The sequence below is a fragment of the Cololabis saira genome, chromosome 2, assembly GCF_033807715.1.
Source record: "Cololabis saira isolate AMF1-May2022 chromosome 2, fColSai1.1, whole genome shotgun sequence".
Taxonomy (NCBI): Eukaryota; Metazoa; Chordata; class Actinopteri; order Beloniformes; family Belonidae; genus Cololabis; species Cololabis saira.
Window position 1 is genome coordinate 37,977,562 of NC_084588.1, and position 27,047 is coordinate 38,004,608.

The window sequence follows — 27,047 nt, forward strand, 5'->3', positions numbered from 1 at the left end:
CATCTCTTTGAAAACTTATACGTTTTCTTGTATCAAATTCAGCTTTGTTAAATTATGAATAATAATACATGGTACAGACTCTTCTTCCACGTCCCTGTGAAGGTGCTACACAATTCTTACACTTCTCACATGGGTTACAGATTGGGGTGATGGCCTTTACATACAAAAGCAGCCTCTCCTTCTTTACACCTTTTTGTATACCCCTGGGAGATGGAAAGAAGAGGTGATCAGTTTTTATGCCTTACGAAAAGCGGTCTTAAAAACAGGCACCAAGACTGGTAAAAGGAGGAAATGTTCTGTAAAGAAATGCCAGTATGTAAGGGTCAAGTCTCTCCCATTTTCCTGCCTTTGTCGTTGGTTTCGGACTCATCATTAACCGTGTACTTCCTGAACCTCGTCTGGCCTCCACCCATTTCATCTCTCCTCTTCCTGATTGCCCCATACCTTATTCGCAACTTGTTTCTTTAGTCAATAAATCACACTTTGTCTCCTCTGAAGGAGTGTTAAATCAGTCAGAGTGAGGCAATTAAAGCAACAACACATTGGAACAGACTGATAAGACACCACTTAAAACCGAGGGAGGACATTTTTAGAGTCTCTACCCTTGTGCCCATATCTGCATGTTCAGTTCTGATTTCTTTCCCATGTCCTCTCATTTCCCTCTTTATTATATCTAATATACCCACCCCCATTTATCTTCTTTGATAAATCTAATATCCCCCCAAAATCATAGAGAAAAGAAATGCCTGGAAACCCCCCCCCCCAATTAAAACAATTAAAATTGTAATTGTTAGTTAGTTAGTTAGTTAGTTAGTGATTTATTCCGAACATGCAAATTATATATAACGTAAATATGAACAAGTAAAACAGAAATATTCATTCATTCATTCATTATCTTACCCGCTTTATCCCTTGCGGGGTCACGGGGGTCTGCTGGAGCCTATCCCAGCTTATTTTAGGTGAGAGGCAGGGGTTACACCCTGGACAGGTCACCAGTCCATCACAGGGCCACATATAGACACACAAACCATGCTCACAATCACACTCACGCTCACACCTACGGACAATTTATAATCACCAATTAACCTAATATGCATGTTTTTGGACTGTGGGAGGAAGCCGGAGTACCCGGAGAAAACCCACGCAAGCACGGGGAGAACATGCAAACTCCACACAGAAAGGCCCCTGCCGGGCCTGGGAGTCGAACCGGGGACCTTCTTGCTGTGAGGCAACAGTGCTAACCACTAAGCCACCGTGCTGCCAAAACAGAAATAATAATACAAAATGGCCGATCAAGACAATTTTACAAAACAAAACAAAATAAAACAAAAAAACAGCATAAAACAAAAAAAATTGTAATTGTGTAATTGTTAAAAGAAAGTTTAATACGTAGCTGTAATTACAGTCGGATCTACTACATCATTCATATTTCTCTGCTTACATAATAATACTTGATAGGGCAACGATTTTAATGAATGTTTGTTCTCACTTGTCTCATTGCTGTGACACTTGCTGTTGTAGCATTAAGAAAGTATTTTTCCTGTCATTCCTAAAAGCCAGAATTTAACAAATCCCAGCTCACTATTGCCATGTTGTCAGAAGGCTTTTTTGTGAATTCATAGTTCTGTTCACGTACATAAAAACCCTTTTCTAGTCTATCCATTATTTACACTACACTGATATATAATCATAAATGCATTCACAGACTCATGAAAACATTGCCCTTCTGAACGATACACAAATATTTACACTCAAGCGCGATTGTTTGGGTAATGGAGATATTAAACTGTAAAAAAACGATTTAGGTGCTTTTTACTTGTACATATGCTTACTTGAACTTTGAACTTCTTTTTCTCTTTTCTTTGAATGAACAAGAATCCATTCCTGTATGTGAATAAATGTGTTTGCAGGTGTATGGGCTGCAAGATGTATGAATTCTAGCTGTGTGACAGGGTCTATTATGATGAACAGCTCTGCCAAATGACTGATTGTATCTTAGCCCTGCCATAAATCACACACCCACTAGCCTCCTTCAACCACTCTCCAAACACACACAAATGCAGAGGCACGAGCGATAGCATACAAGCAGAATATTCTGAACATCCTGCACCCCTCCACCTCTGCTGCTTACACACACAGCCCACAATATGGTGTTTGACAAGCTCTACACACGAGGGTCAAGCAAAGAGTTCAGTCCTTGACAGACGGATCCTGATAACAGTGAGCATAAGTACAGCTTCTTCTCAGTTTTATGTCCATTAGCACTTATTTGCTTCTGTGAATGCTTATATATGGTACAGAACAAAATGTGTATGTTTGAATGTCTGCATCTCTCTACAACTCACCAATGTGTTTGCCCTTCATGTGATAGAAGAAGGAGACACAGTAGGGGACCCTGCCGGAGCCCTTGGGGCCTCTGACTGAAGACACATTAAAAAGTGGAGACAGAAGGCGAGCCTTGTCCCCTTGAGCGCGAGGTCGCGAGGCTTCGATGTACATGTAATACCCTGCAACCAAGGAGAAATTATAAAGAACAAATATTTGGATTTTATTTTGAATTAACTGAATTCAAAAAAGATTTGGTCAATATTTAAAGAGCACTGGACAAATATCAGACCACAAGGCTGAATAAAAAAAGTAAAAGAAAAAGACATTTCTGACACTGCTGAGATTTGAGACAAAAATGTCAAGTGTCGGCTTTGAAAGAAAACTTAAATCGGACAGACGAACCCTAATGTTCTCCCTTATGTCTACCAAGTTGAATGCCAGGCAAACAAAGTGCCTCTGATGTATTTTTCAGTCTTATTATTTCGTATGATTACTTCAGTACACCTCATATGAAAACAGACAACTCAGTCTGAAGATGGAAATTCTCAACTTTCAGTCAATTTAAAGCCGAATGTGCTGGAAATGGAGCTAAAACACACAGCTTCCACAGAAGAGAGAAAAAAATAAATTACAAGCTGAATTCATTTGTAACCCTATTTTATGTCTCATGTTAAGTTGTGTAGAATATCTACTAGGGACTAAAACATTTATCACGATAATTTCTGGCATTTATCCCGATAACGATAAAAATTACGATAAAAAACAATACCAATTCAACTCCACCTTTTTAACTATAAATCTATCACCACATTCAGTCTTTGGAGCCCCCAAATCACTGCTCTAAAAGATACTAAATACTACTAAACTACACCAATGGGAATTTATGTTTCTTTCTTTCTTTCTTTCTTTCTTTCTTTCTTTCTTTCTTTCTTTCTTTCTTTCTTTCTTTCTTTCTTTCTTTCTTTCTTTCTTTCTTTCTTTCTTTCTTTCTTTCTTTCTTTCTTTCTTTCTTTCTTTCTTTCTTTCTTTCTTTCAGGCTCATTTCTTTCTTTCTTTCAAGCTCATTTGTTTCTTTCTTTCTTTCAGGCTCATTTCTTTCTTTCTTTCTTTCTTTCTTTCTTTCTTTCTTTCTTTCTTTCTTTCTTTCTTTCTTTCTTTCTTTCTTTCTTTCAGGCTCATTTCTTTCTTTCTTTCTTTCAGGCTCATTTCTTTCTTTCTTTCTTTCTTTCTTTCTTTCTTTCTTTCTTTCTTTCTTTCTTTCTTTCTTTCTTTCTTTCTTTCTTTCTTTCAGGCTCATTTGTTTCTTTCTTTCTTTCTTTCTTTCTTTCTTTCTTTCTTTCTTTCTTTCTTTCTTTCTTTCTTTCTTTCTTTCTTTCAGGCTCATATCTTTCTTTCTTCCGGCTGCCTCCCTCCCTCCCTCCCTCCCTTCCTTCCTTCCTTCACGTACGTTGTGCGTGGATTTAATGCAGAACTATAAATCAGCTTTACACAAAAACGTCATCAACGGGAATTTATTGTTTTTACCGCTAGATGACAAATTCTTACCGTGGGGAATTTTTCTGACGGTTTATCGTGAACGGTAAAATATCGCCCATCCCTAATATCTACACACACACACATGATTCAGTATGACTCAGTTTCTCACCCTCTTTTGTTCCACTGCGGTCCGTCTCCGGGCCGGTGTTGGCTGATCGCTTGGGATTATTTGTCAGGTTGTTCTGTCTGGTCCAGTCAAACACATCACTCCGGTCTTGAGAGAAACCACAGATCCGCTCATCCTCAAAGCCGCACACATGGTCTGGCAAGGGTGTGTATGTGGGGGGGCAGGGAGGGGAGGTAGACATTTTAATTAAGATATGTACAATATATTAAATTAAAAATGAGTAACATAATATTCAGTTAGAATATGAATCCCAATGTTAAATGTATAAAATGACCCCTTCTTTTCAGATCAGACAGCCCAGTGATTACCGATAAAGCGATGGACACAATGTAGTTAAGCAGAGTAAATATTAAAGAACCTAAAGAATACTTATTTCTCATTAAATTGAATGCATGTCATTCAGAAAACATTTACAGGCTAAATTTTACAATCTAGATTTTTCTGTAAAATAATGACAATAATGACGATAAAAATCTCTTGACAAACGTGTCAAAGACAAAAATTAAACCTAAATAACGACAGTAATGTATAAATGTTGTCCTAAGTCTAAAATCGAGGCCACAAATGGAAATTACACTAAATCAATAAAAATGACATTGCTTTAAAACCGCAGTGAAGATTAATAATATAAAGACATGGTTTGCCAAGTCTGGGTGCACGGTTCATCACACAATCTGACATGCCTCTAACACACGCTGTCACATACAAGACTTTATAGTGTCCATCTTACAGTGTGGCATATAATAAGATAACTGCCATTAGTGAATCTAGATAAACTTCTGTTTGTCCTGAAAAGAATTAACACAACCACAGAGACAATTTGGGAGCACGTGGTCGGTGTCACTTTATCAATATGCAGCTTAGTTCTGACAACCGATGGGCTGTAATCAGACATGCACTTCATTCAACCATGTTTTTTAGGGTCTTCTTGGATCTTTGGAAATCCTTTTTCATGTTTTCCCCTCAATGTCGTTTTTGAGTCACGGTGTAGATTATTAAGGACAAAAACAAAAGAGATGTTTTGACATTGTTAACAGTGATGTTTTTGGGTGAGCGAGATGAAGAGCTAATTCTCCGTGGAGTTGTAACCTTCATTAGCCCGTCTGGATGGCTCTGCCATTATCAGAAACTCACTAAAGAAGAGAATATAACAGCAGCCATATAAAACCATCCAAGCTGACAGCTTTAGTGAGAGCTTCTCCGACGAACACACACACACACACACAAACTGCTGAAGATATGTGTGTGGCTCTTGCTGCCCGTGAGGATGGCTCATGTGTTCGTCTTTGTTTCAGGGAGCTAATCTATTACTATTCACACCCTGTTCCACTACAAGCAGTCCTTTCAATTTACACTGTTGTTCTCACAGTCTGTTACAATCTGCTGTTGTTTTAATTGCCTCACCCTGCCTGGGCCAACTGCCACCCCTGCCAGGAAAATGCAGTGTGTCTCTTAATGAAGAAAACAGGCAAGATGTGACTGACTGAGAACAAAAACAAGTTGGCAGGGAGGAGAGTGAATGGCATGGTGACAACGAGAAGCGCAACAGATAGAAAATAGAGGCGCAACTTTTATGGGGAGATTTAGTAATACTTTAATATCTACTATTATCTACTATGTACTACACTCAGTGTCTTGCATAACATTGGACTTTCAATAGACTTGCTTTCGGTTTTCACCCAGCTCTTCTCCCTAGCAGAAAAGGTGGTAAAAGCCAAGGCAAACTCTGCACTGGAAAATGTGTGCTAACATTACTTTTCATCCAAAATCAGTTCACCTCAGTAACTACACTGCCATCAGATCCTCTCAAAGCAGGTACAAATGGTAGAATGTGGTGAAGGAGAGGAGAGTAGCTCAGTCTCACCTGAAGATCTTGGGTAAGTGTAAGCTGTAAGAGAATTTTAACAACATTAACACTGTCATGTGTACATCAATCCTTACATACATTTATTTTTATATATATATATATATATATATATATATATATATATATATATATATTTATATTAGGGATGTAATAATATATCGTGCCACAAAATTTCGTGATACAAAAACGTCACAATACGTGTCGTGGAGGTGAAAAAGTGTAACGCGATATTGGAATATTAATATTAATCTATTGTGTTGACTAGTAACGCGCATCCGAAAAAAGAAAAAAGTCAAATCATACATGAGAGAAACTATTCAGTTTGTGGCAAAATATTTGTACTTGTATGAAACTGAAGATGCATAATGCAAACCTGACATTTACTTTTAGTTCAGTTTGTGGAAAATGGTTGGCCTGGCTTTTTCTTTAAAACTTAAACAGTTTTTACAAACTTTAACAATAGGGCAAACGCACAGCATTGTTTTGTATTTTGTGTTTTTCAAATAAAAGACAATTTTTTCCAGTCATATGTTCCACATTCAAGGTTGTTAAAAAAATACTGCTATAATATCGTATCGTAATCGTTATCGTGACTTCAGTATCGTGTATCGTACCGTGAGATTAGTGTATCGTTACACCCCTAATATATATATATATATATATATATATATATATATATATATATATATATATATATATATATATATATATATATATATAAATAAAATGATTGTTATAAACAACTGGTTTACAACATGACAATACATTTAGACAAAGGATTTAAAAGAAACTCACGTTCCGTGTACTGAATGGTTCTGCTGACATAGTCCCCGATGCTGTATGTGGTGATGGGAGCGAGTCGCACCTCGTAGGACAGAGGGATTTTCAGCCCTGGTATTGTGTGGGACATCAACACACCTTTCTCTGGCCCCTTATTCCTCACATCTATGTGCTCTGCAAGAACACTCATCTTGTTCTACATTCATGCAGAAGAGCAAACACACACACACACACACACACACACATTCAGAACAGAAGCAGACACGTTAGGATAGATATTCTCAATTAAATGACTGAGAGTAAGAAAATAAAAGATAAAAACGTAATTGGCAGGCTTGGAGGTGGCCGTTGAAGAATAGCGCTGTTTGTCACTTATCGCTCTTCCTTTATCTCACCAATGATAATGGCAAAAAATCTACTATTAAGCCTTGACTTATCATACAGTGGTGCTAGGCTATATATGTATAGATAGTATCTGAAAAATGGGCCAGCAGTAATTGCAAAACATTCAACATCTACTGGTCAGTTTTATAAAATAATAAACTTTATGGAGTAAAACTCACAGAGGTCAGGGACATTCACAGTGTTTACAACCTGGGTCACATAATTTAGTGGACACTCGACAACATGTGGAGGAAAAATAGTGTAATTTCGATTGATAAAAATTGCAGCTGAAGTCACTGTTGAAGATTTACTCTAGTTCTAGTTACTCTAGTTCAGTAGTTCCCAAACTGGGGGGCGCGAGGTTGGAAGGTAGATTAATTTAAAAAAAAAATAATAATACATTTTTTTTTTTTTTTTTAAAGATTTTTTATTTCTTTAAGATTTTGCCTTCAATACATATGTGCAGTGAGAGAGAGACAGGAAATAGGGAGGATCTGTAACATGAAGCAAGCCCACCCCACTCACTGAAAATGTGTGGGGGATTAAAGCTGACATTTTTGCAAAACAATTGTTGAAATTTTGATTATTTGTTTAGCTGTTGCTGCTGGTTTTTTTTCCTCAGGGAGCTATTAGGGAGTTATTTTTGGAAAAAAATATGTTGAAAGTAATGCATACTGTATTGTACAGTAAAAAGGAAAAAAAAAGAAATGTGTTGCACACATGAAGCAAGCCCTCTCACATCACTGACAACATGTGGGGATTAAAGGTGTAATTTTTGTAGAGCAAATGTTCAGATTGTGTCTCTTGTTTGTTGCTGTTTCAATCTCTGGTAGCTGGTCAGGTTGAAAATCTATTTTTACAGAGATTGACAGTTTTTTCGCATATTGTTCAATATATGAAATAAATTGCAGTCGCATTTGAATGCAAAAGATGTGTGTGTGTTGGGGTCGGGGGGGCTCAAAAATTCTGTTACGTACAAAAGGGGGGCCTGGCAAAAAAAGTTTGGGAACCACTGCTCTAGTTGAATCTCTTGTTTGCTTATTGTCTTAATTTCCCTTCTGTTGTTACTTTAATGAGTCTCTCTGTCACATCTTTAATGAAATTCTCTGTGAGAAAGCTCCCTGAGATAGTTTCATTGTTGTTGGTGTGTGAAAATACTGTAAATCGATACACACACTGGTCACAAGACACAACCAGGATGGGAGTCCAGCTGGTTATTGTCAACACAAGAACACAAAGAACACAACAATTCCTTCGAATAAGAGTTCAAATTAACTGTTATTTTAATACGAAATAAAAGTCATATTTGCTGCTTTAAAGCCACAATCTGTAGGAGTGCCAGCTCTGGCCACAAGGGGGCAACATATCAACAGAAAGGTCATGTGTCAGCTGATAACATAAGACACAAAAAAGTACACCTCTAGTGAGAGAAAAAGGCTATAACAACATGTGCAAAATCTGGTCAGATGGATTATTACTGTACGTAAATCAGCTTTAAGTTTTGCCACAAGAATGTAGTGTTAAAGCACCGCCCACAAACTTTTGAAGCACTATTTCAGAACCAGTGGAGGTGCAGAGTGCCCTCGCGGAAATAAGTGTTAGTCATCTTCTGTGTATGTAATTTTTGGTTAAATATATTAATATTTAGTAAAAATTTATATATATTTAAATAATAATACATAATATATTTCATTGGTCAAATTTAGTTGTTTCCTTTGAGGTAAAACAGCAAATAAAAAGGTCAAGGTTGTTCATTCTATTGTATGGTTGGAACATGGCACACCCTACTCTTCCCCCACAAACCATAATTTCTTGCGCCTAAACCATATCCAGCCACCCCAGACAAAAAGAAATACTAGCCAGTCTGACGTTATTCCAACCACATCCTCACTTAGATCCAGCACACTTGACTACTAATTAATCCACGCTAGATGGGATTTCAAAGTTAGTGTACTCTTGTGTACTCTAGTGTACTCTGTACTTACTGGAGAATAGATGGGTGTACTAAATGTGGGATGCATGCGGGAAACTCCACTCACATGAAGTCACATCGTGCCAATCATATTTGCTCCTGCAGTAATCTTTCTGATACACATAGAAATGTTATGTAAATAGGCAAAGAATGTCAAAATGAGGCTTTTGAGAAGTCTAGGTTACTCAGATCTGACAAGTTCCTATGGTGTTTTTCCTTTGTGATGCAGGGTGAATAATCATTCATCTCAAGTAAGTCTTTTATAACCATGCCACCAAATTATTGCTATTTCCCAAATCCATGCATGCTTTCTTAGATTTCAATTTTTAGTCATTGTAAATAGATACGAGCACACAGTCAGCACGTCTGGGCATTCAGCCAGACAACGTACACAGAACTCATCTTGAACTGCATTAAGTTTTCTGTCTCATTTTTCATCCCAAACAAAGCTGTCCTGCTTCGCTCATTAAATGGTTTGGAAGCAAACACAGGCCATATTACTTTAGAGCACTCCTGCATCGATTTGTGCCCTCGAAAATACATGTTGGTCCAGTTTTAGCACACTCAGCAGTTATGTGATTTCCCTCAGTGGTGCTGTGACAAGGACTCAATAACTATTACTTGAGTAGCAGAAATTAAATACATATTTCTTGAACTCCACTCTGTAATTTATTATTTTCAGCAACTACCCTAATCACATAAACCTCCACCATAACAAGCTTAAATTAATTAAAGTGGCCATGCATCATGAACATATAAAACGTTAACAATGTTCGGTAAGTCCAGTGGTTGTTGTCTCATTTTTTTTTAAGTTAGGTTAGGCCCTTTTTTTTCCATCAGCATCAAATTTAATAGAGCTATTGCTGTGTTATTCCGCCCACGGAGAGAAGGATCCATTAGCTGTGTATCTGCCTCTGATCCCAGCTACTTAAAGACCTGACAGTGAGCTCAATCTAATGCATTAGGTCAGCCACTTCACCATAACAACTTAGCACACCCACAGCATGCCATTATCAGGTAACGCATGAAGCGGTGGCGTGTGTGGACACTGTGGACTTATGTGTGTGTTTGAGTGTTCATGCGGTTGCATGTTTATGGTAAGTGTCCACTGCACAGAGCTCTTCAATAGCCAGCGAATATGGGATTGTGCATACTGTAAGTTTAGAGACACTTTTCTGTCTTTCACTATGAATTTTAATTTGTTTTTATCATCTACTGGAAAATTACAACATATTAGCTGACTGACTCTATATTTATCTAAATTAGATGAACATTAATCTACGGAAGTGGCTTAAAAGGCTTAATGTGAGTGGTTGCTGATCAGTTCCAGCTCCCCGAGACAAAGAAAAAAAGGCAGAGAGGTTGTGTTTTCATCTAACTGCAAAGCAAACTTTTGAAATGTCACTTCATAGCAAATGTTCATCAAGCTGCTTTCGATTTAACTGGTTTGGAATGAATAATCTAAATGGACTTCAATTAAAGAGCGCTTTTCTCGCCTTTTTGACCCCTTAAAGCACTTCACAGACACGCATTCAAATATTTCTCAGTCTGTTGAGCTTTTTTTTTTTTTTTAGTCCATCCACTTTTGTGCACACTGATCTACATATGCATCAGTAGCGATGTGGGTTCAGCAGCTTACCCAAGCACACTTCATCAAGTGACCTCCTGAACCACACTTGCACCACAGTCCCACATCATAGTAGGAAACTACACTGTACTGCCATCCGCAGGTGGCCATACTGGATACACCGAGTGAAGCTTTAAAAAGCAGTACAGTGGCCGCGTCCGGGAAAAACAAAATGTTATGGAAGAAGACACAGACAAAGCTGGTTGCTTGGTCCACATGCAAAATAATAATGGAGAGAGGTGTTCACGGACTCTTCCAAATGGGCCTGCCATGATTATGCTTTCAAATCAATGAGTTTTGTCCTTGTTTATTCACCAGTAGCAAAAACAGCTGCTGTTCATCTGAGTAAGAGACAAATTCACATTATTTGTTTCTATCTGCTTTTACCGTATTTTCGCGACCATTAGGCGCATATAAACGTCTTTTTTTTTTTTTTCAAAATGTGCGGCGTGCCCAATGGCGCAGTGCGTTGTCGGGGGCTCTCACTGCGGCTCCCTCGCGGGAGCGCTTTGAGAAACACCGTGCGTTCCGGAGGAACCGCCGCCCGAGCGGCAGCCGACGCTTCCACGCAGGCGGGGAGGTCAGCCTGCCCGGCGGCGGGCTCCGTCGTTTACTGTTGTGCATGGCTGCAAAAGCCGGCATCATTTCCGAGGCACGGCACGGCACGGCACGGAAAGTGACTGACGGCGAAGAAAGTGGAACAGTTGTCAGGACTCAGCCCGTCGGGCTTCATCCGCAGCCCGATCGCGATGCGCTGAGCAGTTTTCCTGGTCTCAGCCCGATCGCGCTGAGACCAACTGAGCAGTTCTCCTGGATTGGTGATTTCTCCCCCATTGGTGATTTAAAAATTTTTTAGTACTTTGTAATAAAGACTTAAAGGAGCATGAGGCAGGATTGAGGCAGGATTTATGAAAATCATTCGTATACGTTTTAAGTTTTCTAGTAATAATGTCAGATGAAGCGTTCCAAACCAAAAAGAATGAGCCCTCTAGTGTATCTCTCCGTTGCCTTGAACAGGTTGTGTGCTGCAAAATGTGCTGCAATTCCGGGCCGGAATTTCCCGCGCTGTCCTGCGGATGTGACGTCACATGACGCTGCATGCACATTCCCCCGTGCCGGCTTCGCTGTTGGCTGCAGTACTCCAGACGGTCGTCGTGGCGCTATTGAGTCTCATTTCTTATTCTTGCCTCAAGCTCCTTTAAAGGGGACCTATTATGAAAAACACGTTTTTTCTTGTTTTAACATATATAAAGTGGTCTCCCCTCACCCTGCCAGCACAGGGGAGACAAAATCCCATGAATTTCTGCAAGGTCTCTGACCCCCGCCGGACAGAATTCCCCAGTGTCACGTGATTTTTTTTGAGCCGATTAAAATCTGCGCCTAGGGTGACGTCCCCCTCCTCCGCTGGCTGGAGCGGTCCTTCCTTGAGCCAGTCGGACGCGGCGCCGCAGCGGAGCGGATCCGGGTTAAATCATCCAGGTTCCCAGGTGGTTTGGGAGCTGGTTCCTCGGGGGTCCGTCCCAGGTCGGATCAGCTTCACCCTCCGAGATTTTCAGCCAAATCTGGCGGTTTGATCCCCGGTAACGGGCGATGCGCAGAGGATGCGCCCCGGAGCCGATCTGTGCGCCGGGCGCCCGCCGTGGGGTTGCAGGGCCAGCGCGCAGCATCCGCCGGCTGAAATCCCGCTGGTCGGTCCCGGGGAGTCCCTGCTACCAGTGCAGGCGGGTTCCTCCGGTCCCGGCCGGTCGGAACCGGTCAAATTCCCCGGTTGAAGCCGCGGTGATGCGCGCTGCTCCAGCCTTACTTCCTGGTTCCCAAAGCGGGGTCCGTCCGACTAAATTCTCCAGGTTCCCGGCCGCTTTGGGAGCAGGGATTTCTGGGGTACGTCCCAGGCTGGATCAGCTTCACCCTCCGAGATTTTCAGCGAAATCTGTCGGTTTGATCACTGGTAACGGGCAATGCGCCCCGGAGCCATGCGCCAGGCGCCCGCCGTGGGGTTGCGGGGCCAGCGTTCAGCATCCGCCGGGCAGATCCGGCTGAAATAGTGCATAAATGTTATTTATATACAACTCATATTTTATTTTTTTAACAATAAAGTTGCCATTTGTGAAAATTCAGTGTTGTGATTTATTTACAGTTAACATGATTCATCTGTCTTGTAACATAAGAAATGATGAGAATTCTTCCTGTGTGAAGACGAGGTGACTAAAGGCTGATTTATGGTTCCGCGTTACACCAACGCAGCACCTACGGCGTAGGGTACGCGTCGATTTAACGCAGAACCGTAAATCAGGCTTTAAGATCCGTTTACAGCGTGTAACTGAAAGAGCGTCCGACTATCGAGCTGCGTGACATCGGACGCTCTCTGTCCACACTGAAACTGTTAAACTCGCGGCCAGTTAGGACAGTCCAATACAAAAAAAATAAAGCAATGGATTTTATTTTGTCGCAGAAGCTTCTCGCATGGGACACAGTTTGTGTACGACGCAGGCGGCTCGGGCTGCTCTGGCGGAGCGAGGTTTATTCTCCTCCCCTGCTACACGTCATTCAGGGAGCCAATCAGCACAGAGCCTCATTATCATAGCCTCCCCTCCCCTAAAATGAAGCACAGAAAAAGGGGTTAGAAGCGGTAAAACTAGTGACAGGGCCCACAGGCTGGATTTCTGATTTATGTAGATAAAACAAGCTTTAGATTGTTTTTAAGACATTCAAGGCCTGTTTAAAATATACATTAAATGCCATAATATGTCCCCTTTAAATAAAGCACAATAGAACTCAGTTTTGCTCCCACTCTATTTTTAAATACGCACACTTGTTTGCTTGTGTGTGTGTCCTTGTAAGGCGGCGCCCATGTGTGTGTGTAGACGGCGCCTTTTCGTTCGGTGCGCCGTGTGTGTGTGTTAAATACAGAAATGGCACACATAACTGAGGCTGCGCCTTTCCACATGGCGCGCCGTATGGTCGCGAAAATATGGCATTTTGAAAAAGATAAAACCATCCAGAGCAAGCATGATACTGATTTGACAGTCACTGTAAGAAGTGCCCTTGTTTTATTGTATATGTACACACCAGCACACAGGGAAAATCAGCCACACTGAGCTGATCCCAGAAAAAATACTTGGAATCACATCCTTCCTTCCTGGTGAGAGATGAAGGATATTACCCCACTAATGGTTGTTCAGTCTCCTTCTCTCTCTGCCATTCCGGCTACTCCTGTCTGACTTGCACCAACTTTTTACCCTCTGTTGTCAGTACTGCAGTACTACACATTTTGTCTTTCTACATTTTAACCACACCCAATTTGCACTGGAAAATATCCTCCATGAGACAGTATACATAAATACATTGTTCATCTCATACTGATTAGATTCTGAAACAAATTGTTGTAAATCAAGTTCCTTAACTAACATATTTCAATTTCTTTCAACCATTCCTTTAAGAGGGAGTAGTAAGGATGTGTGTGCAATTATCACAAAAATAAAACTGCATACATTTTGAAAGTAAATGTCTCTGCAGACTGTCACAACTCAAACAGCTAGAAGCCAGAGATTTAAATATCATCCATCAAAAATCTATTGTATCGTTTCACCAAGTTATGGATTGATTCACAGCGTCGTGCAGGACTCATTTCACTGCTAACATTAGGTTTTATAGCACAGTGAGGGATTTCTCTGCCGGGTTGCTACCAGCAACAGTTTACACAGACTCACACAATTGTGGAGTATATAAAACTTTACATTGTTGCAGCAACAGTACACCATAAAATGAATGAGAGCACTTTTAAAATCAACTTGCACTCAAATTCAGCCATGTAAACATTTACACACAGCTCTTACAGCATATGCATAATTATGCTGAATAGAGTAGAAGAGAGAGGCTTTGCTCATGTAATATGCATTGAGTCTGTATTAGTGGAGAGATAAGATGATCATTTTGAGGAGCCTGAGCTTTAGGAATAAGTGGAACATGCCTTCTTCATGACTGGAGAGAGTACGAAGACACACGACAGACGACATGAACAAATGGCTGGATTAAGACTATGCACATGCATGCAAACACACACAAACACATACTTATATTGTGTACAGCCAGAAGCACACACTGAATCAATGAGGTGCTGAAGTGTGGCTCTGAGGAATATCATTTAGCTTCTGCTACTGGAGGCTAAAGTCTCTGTCTGCTCTCCTCGGTGCAGCAGGTCAGTGCATGCAGTCTCTGCATGTGTATTGGTATGTTAAAGAAAAAAGAATAAGGAAGATGCAGACAGAGATATTGACAGGAGCCACACATTTCAAGAGGCAGTGAGATTGGACGATAGAGTGAAATTGAAGTCCATCTTCCCCTCTTGTGTTTGTGTGTGGATGTGTGTGTGTCCATCTGCGACACACGGATCTCAGCCAGTGTTTTTAGTTGTGTCTCCATCAGACTGTCATCAAAGCTGCAGCGAGACAAAAAAGTGTGAAGGAGGGCGAGGGAGGGAGGGAGCTGCCATGAGACACAGACTGGTGCCTATGTGGAAGTGTCGTTGACTGACAGCATGAGAGGAGCTATCCTTTTCAGGTAATAAGCCATGTGAGGTTAATTTTTCTATTACCCTGTCTTTTGGATTTTTTTCTTCAGAACTAAGAAAGAAAATGACCGACAGCAGGAATGTGTATGCAGAAAATTCAGCGAGTTTGCCTTACGTCTGTAGCATACTGATGCATGCGCAGGCTCATGTGCTCTCTTTACGGCCTCATACAGTATGTGAATATACAACTACAGTATCTCTCCATAGATGGGCTGGTAATGCACATCAATTATTCATATATCTGATTTAATGCACAAATCTAATTCATCATGAATATGTTTAATCTCTCATATATATGTAAATGGGGATGTGCATTTGCTCATGAGTGTTTAGTGTGACTCTGTGTGTCAGCCTCTCAGGCTGAAGAGTCTGGGCGTAGTTTCAATGTGAGGGAAGATCCACTGCGAGCTGCACATCTTTAAGATGCAACGCATACGGAAAACTTCTTTACTGGTAGATATTGGGAAGAAGAGAAACCGAGGGGGAAAAGGTGTGAAAGAGGAGAATTGAGAAATAGATTGTTCAATAAGACGGTAGCACAAACATACGCCTTCATTTGTGCAAAGTTGTCTGCAGTGATAGTGTTATATGTAGGATTTTGTTGTGGTGTCTATACGATTCAAATTTCATATTAAGATGGTCATATAAACATGCTTATTTGTGTTGTAAGCACCAGGATTTGGGGATTAAACTGTGATCAGAAAAGTCTGTTTTCTACATTGTACCTTTATTTCATTTTATTACATTTGATGGAAATGCAATATGGCATTTGTGAAAATTGTCAATTATTACAAAAATAAAATGCAGCCACAGCAGCTTGTAGAGACCATAAATCTGCTTATGAAGTTAGAGGGGGGTGAACTTAGATTAGGACAGCTGTGAAAAGAGTGGCGTATTGGCACATCAACACAAGGCCCAGTTTGTTCAGTTTTAGAGAGCCAATGTGTTTTCAAAGGCTTTATGGATCAATTCCTACATCAGGGCTAGAGAGGAGAAAGGAAAAACACAAAGACTATGCTGATCATCGACCCACATATGCCTGGTTTCCCTCAGAGGTGTATTTTGTATTTTGATAATTTAGCAAAAATGGTTGATAGGAAAGACAACATTTGAAATTAGTTATCTAGCTTTGAAAAAAAAGTTTCAGTTGAGATACTTTTTACCTTTTTCAAATCGGAGATCATGTGGAGATCTATGGTGATGTCAGACATTACATGGGTACCACACAAAGTCACGGCTGGTCAGTGGAAATGGGCAATGCTTCTTTGATCTTTGACTAGTGAATACATGTAGTTCTTTTGTTCCTTTTTGGTAGCAATCCAATATTTGACGCAGATTTCAGACTGGAAACTGGGGACTTGGTTGTTGTGAACTGATCACCTACATTGGAGCAGACTAGAATAAAATAAAATCCAATCGTGAATGCGTTTTCTGCTCAGTCTCAGTTCAAAATGTGAAATAAGTATATCTCACCATAATGGCCGCGTTTCCACGACACTTTTGTGCAAAAAAGAATCGACTCTCTGAAAGTTTGATAAAGACAGTATGCGGGCGTCAGTGTTTCCATTGATCGCTATTTTTCTAAATAAATGTCTGTGTATCTAGTCCTGCCAGACTAATCTTCAAAACAATGAAAAAGAAAATCTCAACGTTGAAGAAAACTGATCAAAACATCTTTAGTCTGATAGATTGTTGCGATTGCCGCTTCCGCTGTTGATGATCATTCAAATGATTATTCAGAGGCAAAGCCCTTATGTGATGTATAATGATTAAGGAGTGTTTTAGCACAATTACATCGTATTAATGAGGCCTCAAACAGCAGGAAACTAAATTTGATGACTTCAGATTGACCGTCTACATCACATCCAGTGCTGCCAGAGACGTGGAGATTTGCAAAAAGCATTTCGATTACACTTTTGCGAGTAAGTAGCTTATCAAATCGCCTGAAAAACCCACCCTTCAGATGTGTAAAAAGGTTAAATCGATATTTGTGATTTTTTTTTGAATTAGTGCCGTTTCCATTACAGTATTTATTTGGTTTTGCAGAAATCAAGGGGTTATGGAAATGCGCCTAATGTCATATTAGAGACTGATAATGAAACAATATGAGAACTCAAAGGTACTTTTAAGCAGGTCTCTGTCGTTTACATTTTTACGCCTTTTGTTTGTGGTTGACCATTTTTTGGTGGCACCTCACATTCAACTATTAGGAGACTGATATCATCTTGCTTCAAAACAACTTAAGAAGCAAGATGGTATCAGTCAGTGCTGCAATTCACCTTTCGCTATCACTATCATATCTCGCCCAGATGGATGGTTAATGAAAAAGAGACATTTTTGTTAGTCCAAAGTATTTTATGCTGGAAAGGATTAAAACTTCCCTTAATTTAGCCCTCGATGCACCAGTTTGCATCAGCTAATGTGTTGAAACTGAGCTAATTTGATAATAAAAAGTTGGCTTTCCTCTTTGTTCCCCTACAAAGTCTTCTGACAAAAGAAGAAGCTGTGAGACGATTACTGAACGCTTTGTCTACTCTGATCCCTCTCTAAAATCGTTGGGTGTCAGATTTAAATACAGTCTCCTTCTGAGACTGTATTTCCTCATTAACCAATATATATTGTAACTGTCTGAGATTTTAAATCACAGCCACTTAAATAAATGTGTCATTAGCACGAGTCTGTTTGAAATGTGTGTGAGAGAGAACTGCATTAATGGATTAGGTGCCAGCTGAGTGTGGGCTTTCTATGTCAGTGAGTCATGGTAAAATAGACTGTCTGCGATGAGCTACAAAACGATTGAGTCAATCCGGCTCTTTTGTTGCAAAAAGGTTAAATTATCACATATTAATTATCACCTGCAAATCAAAGCAGTAATTTTACAAACTGTAGGGGGTGGGGGCTGCGGTGTGAATGAGTGTGAGGACAGCTCCGTAAAAAGAGGAAGACTTGTCAGTGGTGTTAATTCTTACGCAGAGAAACCCCCTACAGTGAGGTCAAAACTGAATTAACAAGTGCAAACAGGGATATCGCAGCATGCTGATGAGTCGGGGGCAAAAACCATGTAGATTGGCACACACAAAGAAACGCAGATAATCTGTAAACATTGGTAAAAGCGCTGATGGGGAGTATATGTACATATGTAAAGAATAGCCGTAAAGTCAACTAAATGTGCACAGCCTGAAAAACACATCTGGTGACACATAATAAAAATAAAAATAAAAGCAATTGGGCATAAAAAGAAAAGTTGCAACCATTTGCTCAGATCTACAACAAAGAGCAATACTCTTCATGAATTGATGTGTCCTATGACATTCCCCTCAGTGTCTGCATGTCTCCCTTAGGACCTCTACATCATTTTGCATGTGCTAAAGGAAGAGAGTGTCAAGGCGTTAAAAGTATGAGCTGTTGAAAAAGTTGCAGAAATAGATGGGTTGTGAAATTGAGATGGTATTACATTTGAATGTTCTTGTACTCTATTTAATACTTGAGCGGACCTGTGAGATTTGCTGTTTCTCTTTAATTTGCATTGAATTTCACTTTTGCGTCGCTTACTTTTTGTCCATTTTAACTCTCTGCTCTCTTTCTTATTTCATGTCTTTGTAAATGCTCTCATGGAGGTATTATTGAAATAATAATAATAATGAAAAAAAAACATAAATGTGGGTAAAAAACTTGAAAATATCTAAAATGCCACTCACAGCAACTCAATATTTTAAACAGTGTGAGCTTAAACATTTGTTATTTGTAGTGCAAGAAATATATCAAAAAAGAGTTGAAAAATATGCTGGCAACTGAATAAAGAGGTATACAAAGGAGAAGGAAAAACACCAGTGTGAACCAAAGTGAGTTTGACTAAAAAAAAAAGAAAAAGAAAACTTTGACAGTTTAGACATGCAATCTAAGACTGTAGCTCGCTTTCTGTCTCCCTGAAGAGTTCTACCTAATAAGGTGAGCATCAAAGTAGGAAGAAAATTATCTGCAAAAAAGCAAGCCAGTAGACCATGCATTTACTGTTTCAGTATCTTACTCACACATGTTCCTGCACACCACACACAGCCCAGCCACCCATCCATCCATTATCTATACCGGCTTCTTCCTATTCAGGGTCACAGAGATCTGCTGGAGTCTATTCCAGCTCTCCTCTGGCGAATGACAACCAAGCCAGGTGTGTATAATTCACCACTGCACTCCAAAGTTGGTCAGAGATCACAAACTGTGCGTAATACACACACGCACACACGTATACACACACACACATATACACATATCTATCTATCTATCTATCTATCTATCTATCTATCTATCTATCTATCTATCTATCTATCTATCTATCTATCTATCTATCTATCTATCTATCTATCTATCTATCTATCTATCTATCTATCTATCTATCTATCTATCTATCTGTCTATCTATCTGTCTATCTATCTATCTATCTATCTATATGTACAGTATATATGTTTGCAAATGCTAATTTAACACCCCTCACATGCTTGTGGAAACTGAAGTCACATCAATGCAAAGTCAATCAGTTGTGGACAGGCTAAAAGACTAAGGTAAATACATAAAAATGCTTCCCATCTTTACGTTGAAGATGGAAAATGTACAGCGACTATTTTGTTAAAGTATTGGTTACAGGATTTGAAAATGAAAAATAATTGTTTTGAAATCAGACTCTGAAAAAAAATTGTTCATCTATTTGTAGAAAGATTGAAAGGATGTGGTGATGATGGCACTATGTTGTGGAGACTCATGAAAATGAAGAATGTGAGCTGACTGTTGAAGGGGATGTGATGCCTGTCCTGAGGATGGAGTGACAAAGAAAGATATTTAAATTAATGTCTTATGTTGTTTCAAACTGAATTAAAATCTTTAACTTGCTCTTGTTTAATGATATTAGTTTTATATGTACGGGATAATAAATTGTGATTAAAAGTTCTGCTATTCTCAGCATGGTGACGCCGAGTGTATAATGGCTAGGGGTGTAACGATACACTAATCTCACGATACGGTACGATACACGATATTGAGGTCACGATAACGATACGATACGATATTATAGTAGTATTTTTTAACAACCTTGATAGAGGAATATATGACTGGAAAAAACAGTATTTTATTTGAAAGACACAAAATACAAAACAATGCTGTGCGTTTGACCTATTGTTTCAGTTTGTAATGCTTTATAACTGTTTAAGTTTTAAAGAGAAAGCCAGGCCAATCATTTTCCACAAACTGAACTAAAAGTAAATGTCAGGTTTGCATTATGCATCTTCAGTTTGATACAAGTACAAATATTTAGCCACAAACTGAATAGTTTCTCTCATGTATGATTTGACTTTTTTCTTTTCCAGAAATTTAACAACTAAAATTAAATAAATAAATACAAGTAAATAAATACATACAATTTTACATCATAAAAAAGATTAATTCATGCTCATCTTATAAGTGTAAGAGGAGATTTATTTTTTGGTTAAGGTTATTTTGGTAATTCAGGGTTCATTATTTTATAAATATATTCTTTATATTCTGTAAATCAGGGACTATAATTACACTAGTCAGTATATCAGTTGTTAGTATGTTTTAGAGGGCGGAGTGATACAGCACTAGGTGTTGTATTGATGTTCTGAAATCCTACACTGTTGAGCGGACATTGAAGTACACGCAAACTCACGCAGAAGTCCCTTGTTTATCCTACTCACCACCCGAAAAAGGTTTAATTTAATAAGGTAAGGCTTAACTCTACACCAGACTTAAATAAGTAAAGGTTCAAAACAGGACCGCAAAACGGGACTACTTTCTTCTGAGCGGAGGAAGATTTTGGTCCGCGCAGTCGCGGCCGCAGTCGGATGTGCATTTCTAGTCAACACAATAGATTAATATTAATAACACAATATTGCGATACAGGTTGTCACCTCCACGACACGTATCGTGACGTTTTTGTATCGCGAAATTTCGTGGCACGATATATTGTTACACCCCTAATAATGGCTAACATGCTTGACCCTCCCAAAGCCTCTAAAGCCCTACGTTTACTTAGCATGAGAAATGCACTGCATACAGACTTATGTCTGCTCTTGTCCGGACAAGTTGTCACAGCATGTCCACTCAAGGTGATTCTTACAACCTAAAGCACGATACACACTGTGCCATTATCACCTCATCCAGATAAAAGGTGGCAATCTTAGAAAACTGATAGTGATAAATCTGTTGGTAGCTAGTTTAATGACAGCGCAAAAGACTGCTGACTTGTGACCAAAATGTGACCAGGCACACATTTCAGCCAGTCAGACATTTTGTGTGACAATTTTGCAGAGTGACATCTGCTGTAATCTACATAGGAATGAAGCAAAGACTGATCATGGAAATATTGGCACTGTGGGGTGAAAACTTTACCTTACCCAAACAATGTAGAAAAACAAGGAAAACACACAAAATGTGATGTGTGAAACTCAAATAAAGTAACAAATCTTATTGAGTTGTGGCAGCAGAAACCTCACCCGTAGTTGCCTTTCCATGACACATTTTTGCAAAAGAAAATTGAAACTGAATTTGCAATAAAAGTAGTGCTACAGGGGGTCAGTGTTTCCATTGAACAGTGTTTCTTTGAATAGGTGTAATTCTCCTAGCTCTCCTTAGATCACCCTGCGAGACCTCTCTTAAAAACAATGAAAAAGAAAATCTCAACATTGATGAGAGATGACTTCTGTGAATTTCTCATGGATGGAGAGTAAAGACTGTAGTATTTGTTTCAATATGCTCGGCTATAAAACCTACTTGACTGTGTTTTGAGAGTCGCCTAACTTGCAGCTTCTTAGATTTCACCAGGTATCCTCATCACAGAGTGAATGCATCACAGACTCAGTCATAAATCTAGTCTCATTCAGATGTCACTTTCTAATTTGTGGTTTCCTGCAACTACAGTGTACATTCGCTTCCTGTTTCCCTCAGCGATCTTAAGCATACGTTCTGCCATAATCTATTTCTCCCCATCCTTAGCGCACTTCTGGATATGTAAACCTGAACTGTCTTAGTTGGTTTTCTGCCTGCTCTGTTCTGTCTCTAAGCCTTTCATGCTGCCTGCTCTCCAGCCACTTCATACCGCCTGATACAAGTGTGGGTGTGGTAGTACTTTACCTTTCGGACATTTAGCCAGTAGCCTATGATACGATCTGTGGCGTTTGGATCTTTCTGTGTCCACTGCAGGTTGTACGAGTAGTTGTTTCCTTTCACAATGCGCACAGGGTTGGGTGTATCAAAGTAAAACTCGGCACTGTAGGGTCTTGCTGTTGGTTAAGGACAGAAAGGAAGGGACAGGATATTATTTTAAAAAGTCGTCCATTTGGAATATGGACAAAGAGATACAAGCTTACAAGAAGCTTTTTATCAATGAATGGACAGCAAAGAAAAAACAAATGTATTTTACACTCACCAGAGACATTAAATATACATGTTGATGTTCCAGCGCTATTGCTGATTCGGCACTCATACGTGCCATTGTTGGTAGGGTCCAGCTTGAATTTCAGCTCTGGCGTTGCCTTCAAGTCCGGCATTGACGTAAGGGGGGAGTTGCCGTTACGCAACCAGCGGACGTCTGTTAGGCGTGGAGGGTTTGACCTCAGGACTGTACACCTCAGAGTTACTATCTGATAGATCTGCGAACGTACATCCTTAAAGACCGGGTCCACAATGGGAGGGTCTGCAGAGGAAACATAGTTGATAGTTAAATTCATGCAAAAAGATCATATTCAAAAAGTGTTACATCCTTGAGACCTTGGATCAATGTACGACGTAATGTAATGTACAGTTTCAGTGTGCATTTAAGTAATTATCATTCTTGTCTTGTTTTTCTTTGTTTCATTCATGTTGTAGAAATTTTCTTAAACCAAACAAGGGCTTTGTCAAATCATCCAAAGCAGAACAACTGCTGGTGCAGGTGTTACAATTCCATCCCCACTGGTAACCTATCCTAACCATTGCTGATTAACCTGTCAGAGGTGATGTGTGGCTCTGTGGTTAATGACCAACTAGTTACTGTTGCCCTGGGGTAACAGTAACAAGCAGCCAAATGACTCACCACAAATCACAGCCCAGCTAGTTCACCCCCGGCTAATCGTGTAGACAGACAAGATGCTAATGGTGGTGCCGCTGTATGAACAGTGATGAGATTTGGTGTTAAGGCCCTCGGAGGTGAAGCAGTTTCACTCGAGCGCCTTATGAATCAAGTTTATCAGACACAGATGTGTAATTATGCTTTAACCCATATTATTCCTGTAATTCAGACACCCACAGAAGAAGCTGCAGGAGGGATGAGCGAGACACCGAAAGATAATGTACTCTGGGAGGCTGGAGAGGAAACGGAGGAAGAGAGACGCTTATTTTATAGGCTATCTAAAACTCAGGACTGACACAGAAGGTTTGTAAAATCTTGTTAATGGACTACTGATATTTTAAACATAAACCTATATTCCACTTCTCATGTTTTTTTTTTTTCTTGCTGTCATTTTTGTCTATTATCTCTTTCTTTCAATGTTTAATTAAAACAATGCAATTGTCTGCTCGTGCATTGTGGTGGCGGTAAATAGTGCGTTACAGTTGTGTGCTGATGCCTTACACACACACTGATATAGTTCAGACATTAACATAAATAGCCATAAAAAGGCTATTTATTTGTGGAAGCAATGGCAGTGGAGCACCTAAAAAAAAACAACCATTGTACGAGGTTGTTATTTTGATGCCTGAGTTGAATGCTAATTCTGTTGTCTAATACTTGTCAGTTTCTGTTTGGATAGGTTAGAGCAGGGGTCGGCAACCTGCGGCTCCAGAGACGCATGCGGCTCTTTAGCGGCTCCCTAGTGGCTCCTGGAGCTTTTTCAAAAATGTTTGACCTTTTTTTTTTTCCCTTTCTTCTTTTTTCTCTTTTTTCCTTTTTTCTTTTTTTTCTTCTTTTTTTCCTTTTTTCCTTTTTCTTCCTTTTTCCTTTCCTTTTTAATCTTGACATTTCGACTTTTTTCTCAACATTTCGATGTTTTTTTCAACATTTAGAATTTTTCATGAAATGTTGACTATTTCCTTGACATTTCGACTTTTTTTCTCAATATTTCGACTTTTTTCTCGAAATTTTTGACTTTTTTCTCAACATTTCGACTTGTTTCTCAAGATTGTACTTCAACATTAATCTTGACATTTCTACTTTTTTCTCAACATTTCGATTTTTTTCTCAACATTTAGACTTTTTTCTCGACATTTCGACTTTTCTCTAAGTGCATAATAAAAAAAAAAAATCTTCCCTCACTAATATAGAAACATGCAGCATACCTTCATTCTAAGGCTTATACAAGACTTTTCATTTTTTGCGGCTCCAGACATATTTGTTTTTTGGGTTTTTGGTCCAATATGGCTCTTTCAACATTTTGGGTTGCCGACCCCTGGGTTAGAGTAAAAATGTACTTTCATGGGTAAAGGAAGATTTTTTGAATGTGTCACCCTGGGAACTAAGGCAGTGGAGAAGAGAGAAGAGAATGTTGCCTCTTGGTTTTACCCCTCGTCCACCATGCAACATGCTCATTAGGGGATTTCTGTGAATTCACTTGGGTTAATTTTTTAAAACTGTTTAAATCTACATAGTGGAAATCAGGATTGAAATCAGATTCAGGAAGGAAGGCTAGGACTTCAAATAACAGCTGAAATGACATGATTGTCTTATTAATGATAGCCTTGCTGCCAGAAATGGAGTGCTCCTAAACATTTGCTCATCTTTCCATAATATTAAAATTATACTTCAGACTACTTTTAATAATGCTACCTTGAAAAACCAAGTGATAAAAATGTTAAGTATACAAGTTGGACACTTAATACCTTTAAAAAGAAAGAGGGAAATGTTTCTTTGTCACTTTGAAACCTCATTCTACAACCTATCCAAACCTACTACCACGTATCTGAAAAGCTGAAGTGTTTATGAAAATATAAATGTCCTTTATTGGCATTTTTTTTTAACATATACTTTTCAATAAACCGGTAAACACAGCCAGACCAAAATTCCTGTTGAATTCAGTTTATCATTCCGTGCTTGCACTCCAGTCCGAGGAACATGCGTGAGCCCCTGAATACTAACAAGATTGGAAACCACCCCAGCATTTAACTTCTCAGTTTCTGTGTTGCCTGTTGGTTTTGAGTCAAGCCTCCCAGCATGTGGTTTCAAAATCCAAAAGGTTCCCTACTGTCTTGTTGATAAAGCCAAAATCGTGATATCCAGCTCTTTACCTGGCCTTTGGAACTCCTTAGTTTGTGCTAAATACATCCAGAACTGTGTGACAGTGTTATCTGATGGGATGAAACATGTATAGTCACAGACGCTTCTCCTGCTTATAGAGTAAAATATGTAACAGGTAAAGAAAAGCAAGTTGTGTAAAAGAGGTAACAGAAATAGAGAAGGGTGTGGAAAATAGAGGAGTTGAGTTGTAAGCTTTTATGTGAATGGTTTATAAATCATTCCAACCACAGGGTTTAGACAAAAAGTTATTAATATTACAGTCCTGCAATCTTTCCTGGACAGCAGGATATTATCTTTCAAGCTGTTGGATTACTTTATTTTGAAACTTGACTTTTTCTTTTTTCCTTTTTTTTCATATCCTCCTCATTTGGGACTCATGGCACTACTCCACAATGTTTCAAAGTCAGAACAATGTAATCCATGTAAGTACACCGCTCCTATCTGTCTTATTGAATATAGAATGGATTCCATTCAGGAATGCAACACTGACCAAGCCAAACATTTACAGCGCACAGAGAGAAAATCAATTTACATGAGAGAGAGTTGGGGGGGGGGGGGGGGGGGGGGGTGCTGTGCTGGATGATGGGAGAGAGAAACAGCTCTTAAAGAAGACGACAATGAGGAAGACAAATGATAAAGAAAGTGTGGAGTGAAAGTGAGAGAAGTCAGTGACTGAGTAAGGGAGGTGGGGAATGAATGAGGGAATGCAGAACTGAAAAAAATAAGAATGGCAAGACAGGGAGAGGTTCTCTCATGGCCAACAGCGAGGTGATGGATGATGATGAGAATGGCAATGGGGAAGAACACCCTGCTGTCCAGGGGAAAAAAAACAAAGACTGGGTGAGGAAAGAGGGGATGCAAAGCAAACGAGGAGGTGGGAGACAGAAGTGGCAGGAATCTGAGCACCCATTTAATTATATCCTTCAAAAAAAAAAAATGAAGACATCTTTCCGTTAAAGAGAAGTTTTTCCTTTCCACAGTCGCCTTGTGCTTCTCAGGATGGTGGATTGTATCTTAGAAAGGTTTTGGTGCAATCTGTTTGTTTCCGTAGCAAAGCAATTTTTGTCATTGTTATTTTTACTGCTTCTGTATTTATTGGATTAATCTGGAATGAATTGAATTGTATTTCTTGAAGTGCCTTAAGATGACATTTGTCGTGATTTGACGATATATAAATGAAACTGAATTAAATTAAACTGAATTTGATAAAAGGTATAAACAGGAGTTGAAGAGGATGGATCTGGTTTTCCACATTTCCTGACTGTTACCAAAGAACATGTTTTTTAAATGTTTTTTTATTTTTATTAATTTGCTGGTCAGTTTTCCTCTTTTATTTAGTCTTTTCTCTTCTTCCACCATCCCTGACCGGACTTTCCAGATGCAAGCTCTCTTTTAACCCCATTTCTCTCACTCTTAGTCTAGCTTGTGAATCTATCTCTTCACTCTGTTTCCTTCCCTTTCCATAGTGGGGCAGCCACCTGGTCCATTAATCAGAGATGGCCCAGAGTGGACAGCAGTGCTCACAGAGGGTTGCCCTTCCACCCTGCCAGCATTAGCAAACTCTGTAAATACTTCTTGCAGAG

At 39.4% G+C, this 27,047-nt stretch overlaps 1 protein-coding gene across 3 annotated transcripts in view; it reads right to left on the reverse strand.

Moving 5' to 3' along the window:
* LOC133463514 (MAM domain-containing glycosylphosphatidylinositol anchor protein 1) overlaps positions 1–27,047 on the reverse strand; it is a 277,446-nt gene that overhangs the window by 31,076 nt on the left and 219,323 nt on the right. For all 3 annotated transcript variants that reach the window (XM_061745103.1, XM_061745086.1, XM_061745095.1), the window contains exons 10-15: positions 22,624–22,890; positions 22,329–22,477; positions 6,654–6,834; positions 5,856–5,879; positions 3,974–4,126; positions 2,346–2,507 (exon numbers count right to left, since the gene is read on the reverse strand). In XM_061745103.1, coding sequence (XP_061601087.1) covers positions 2,346–2,507; positions 3,974–4,126; positions 5,856–5,879; positions 6,654–6,834; positions 22,329–22,477; positions 22,624–22,890 — 936 coding nt within the window. The remainder of the gene's footprint in view (positions 1–2,345; positions 2,508–3,973; positions 4,127–5,855; positions 5,880–6,653; positions 6,835–22,328; positions 22,478–22,623; positions 22,891–27,047) is intronic.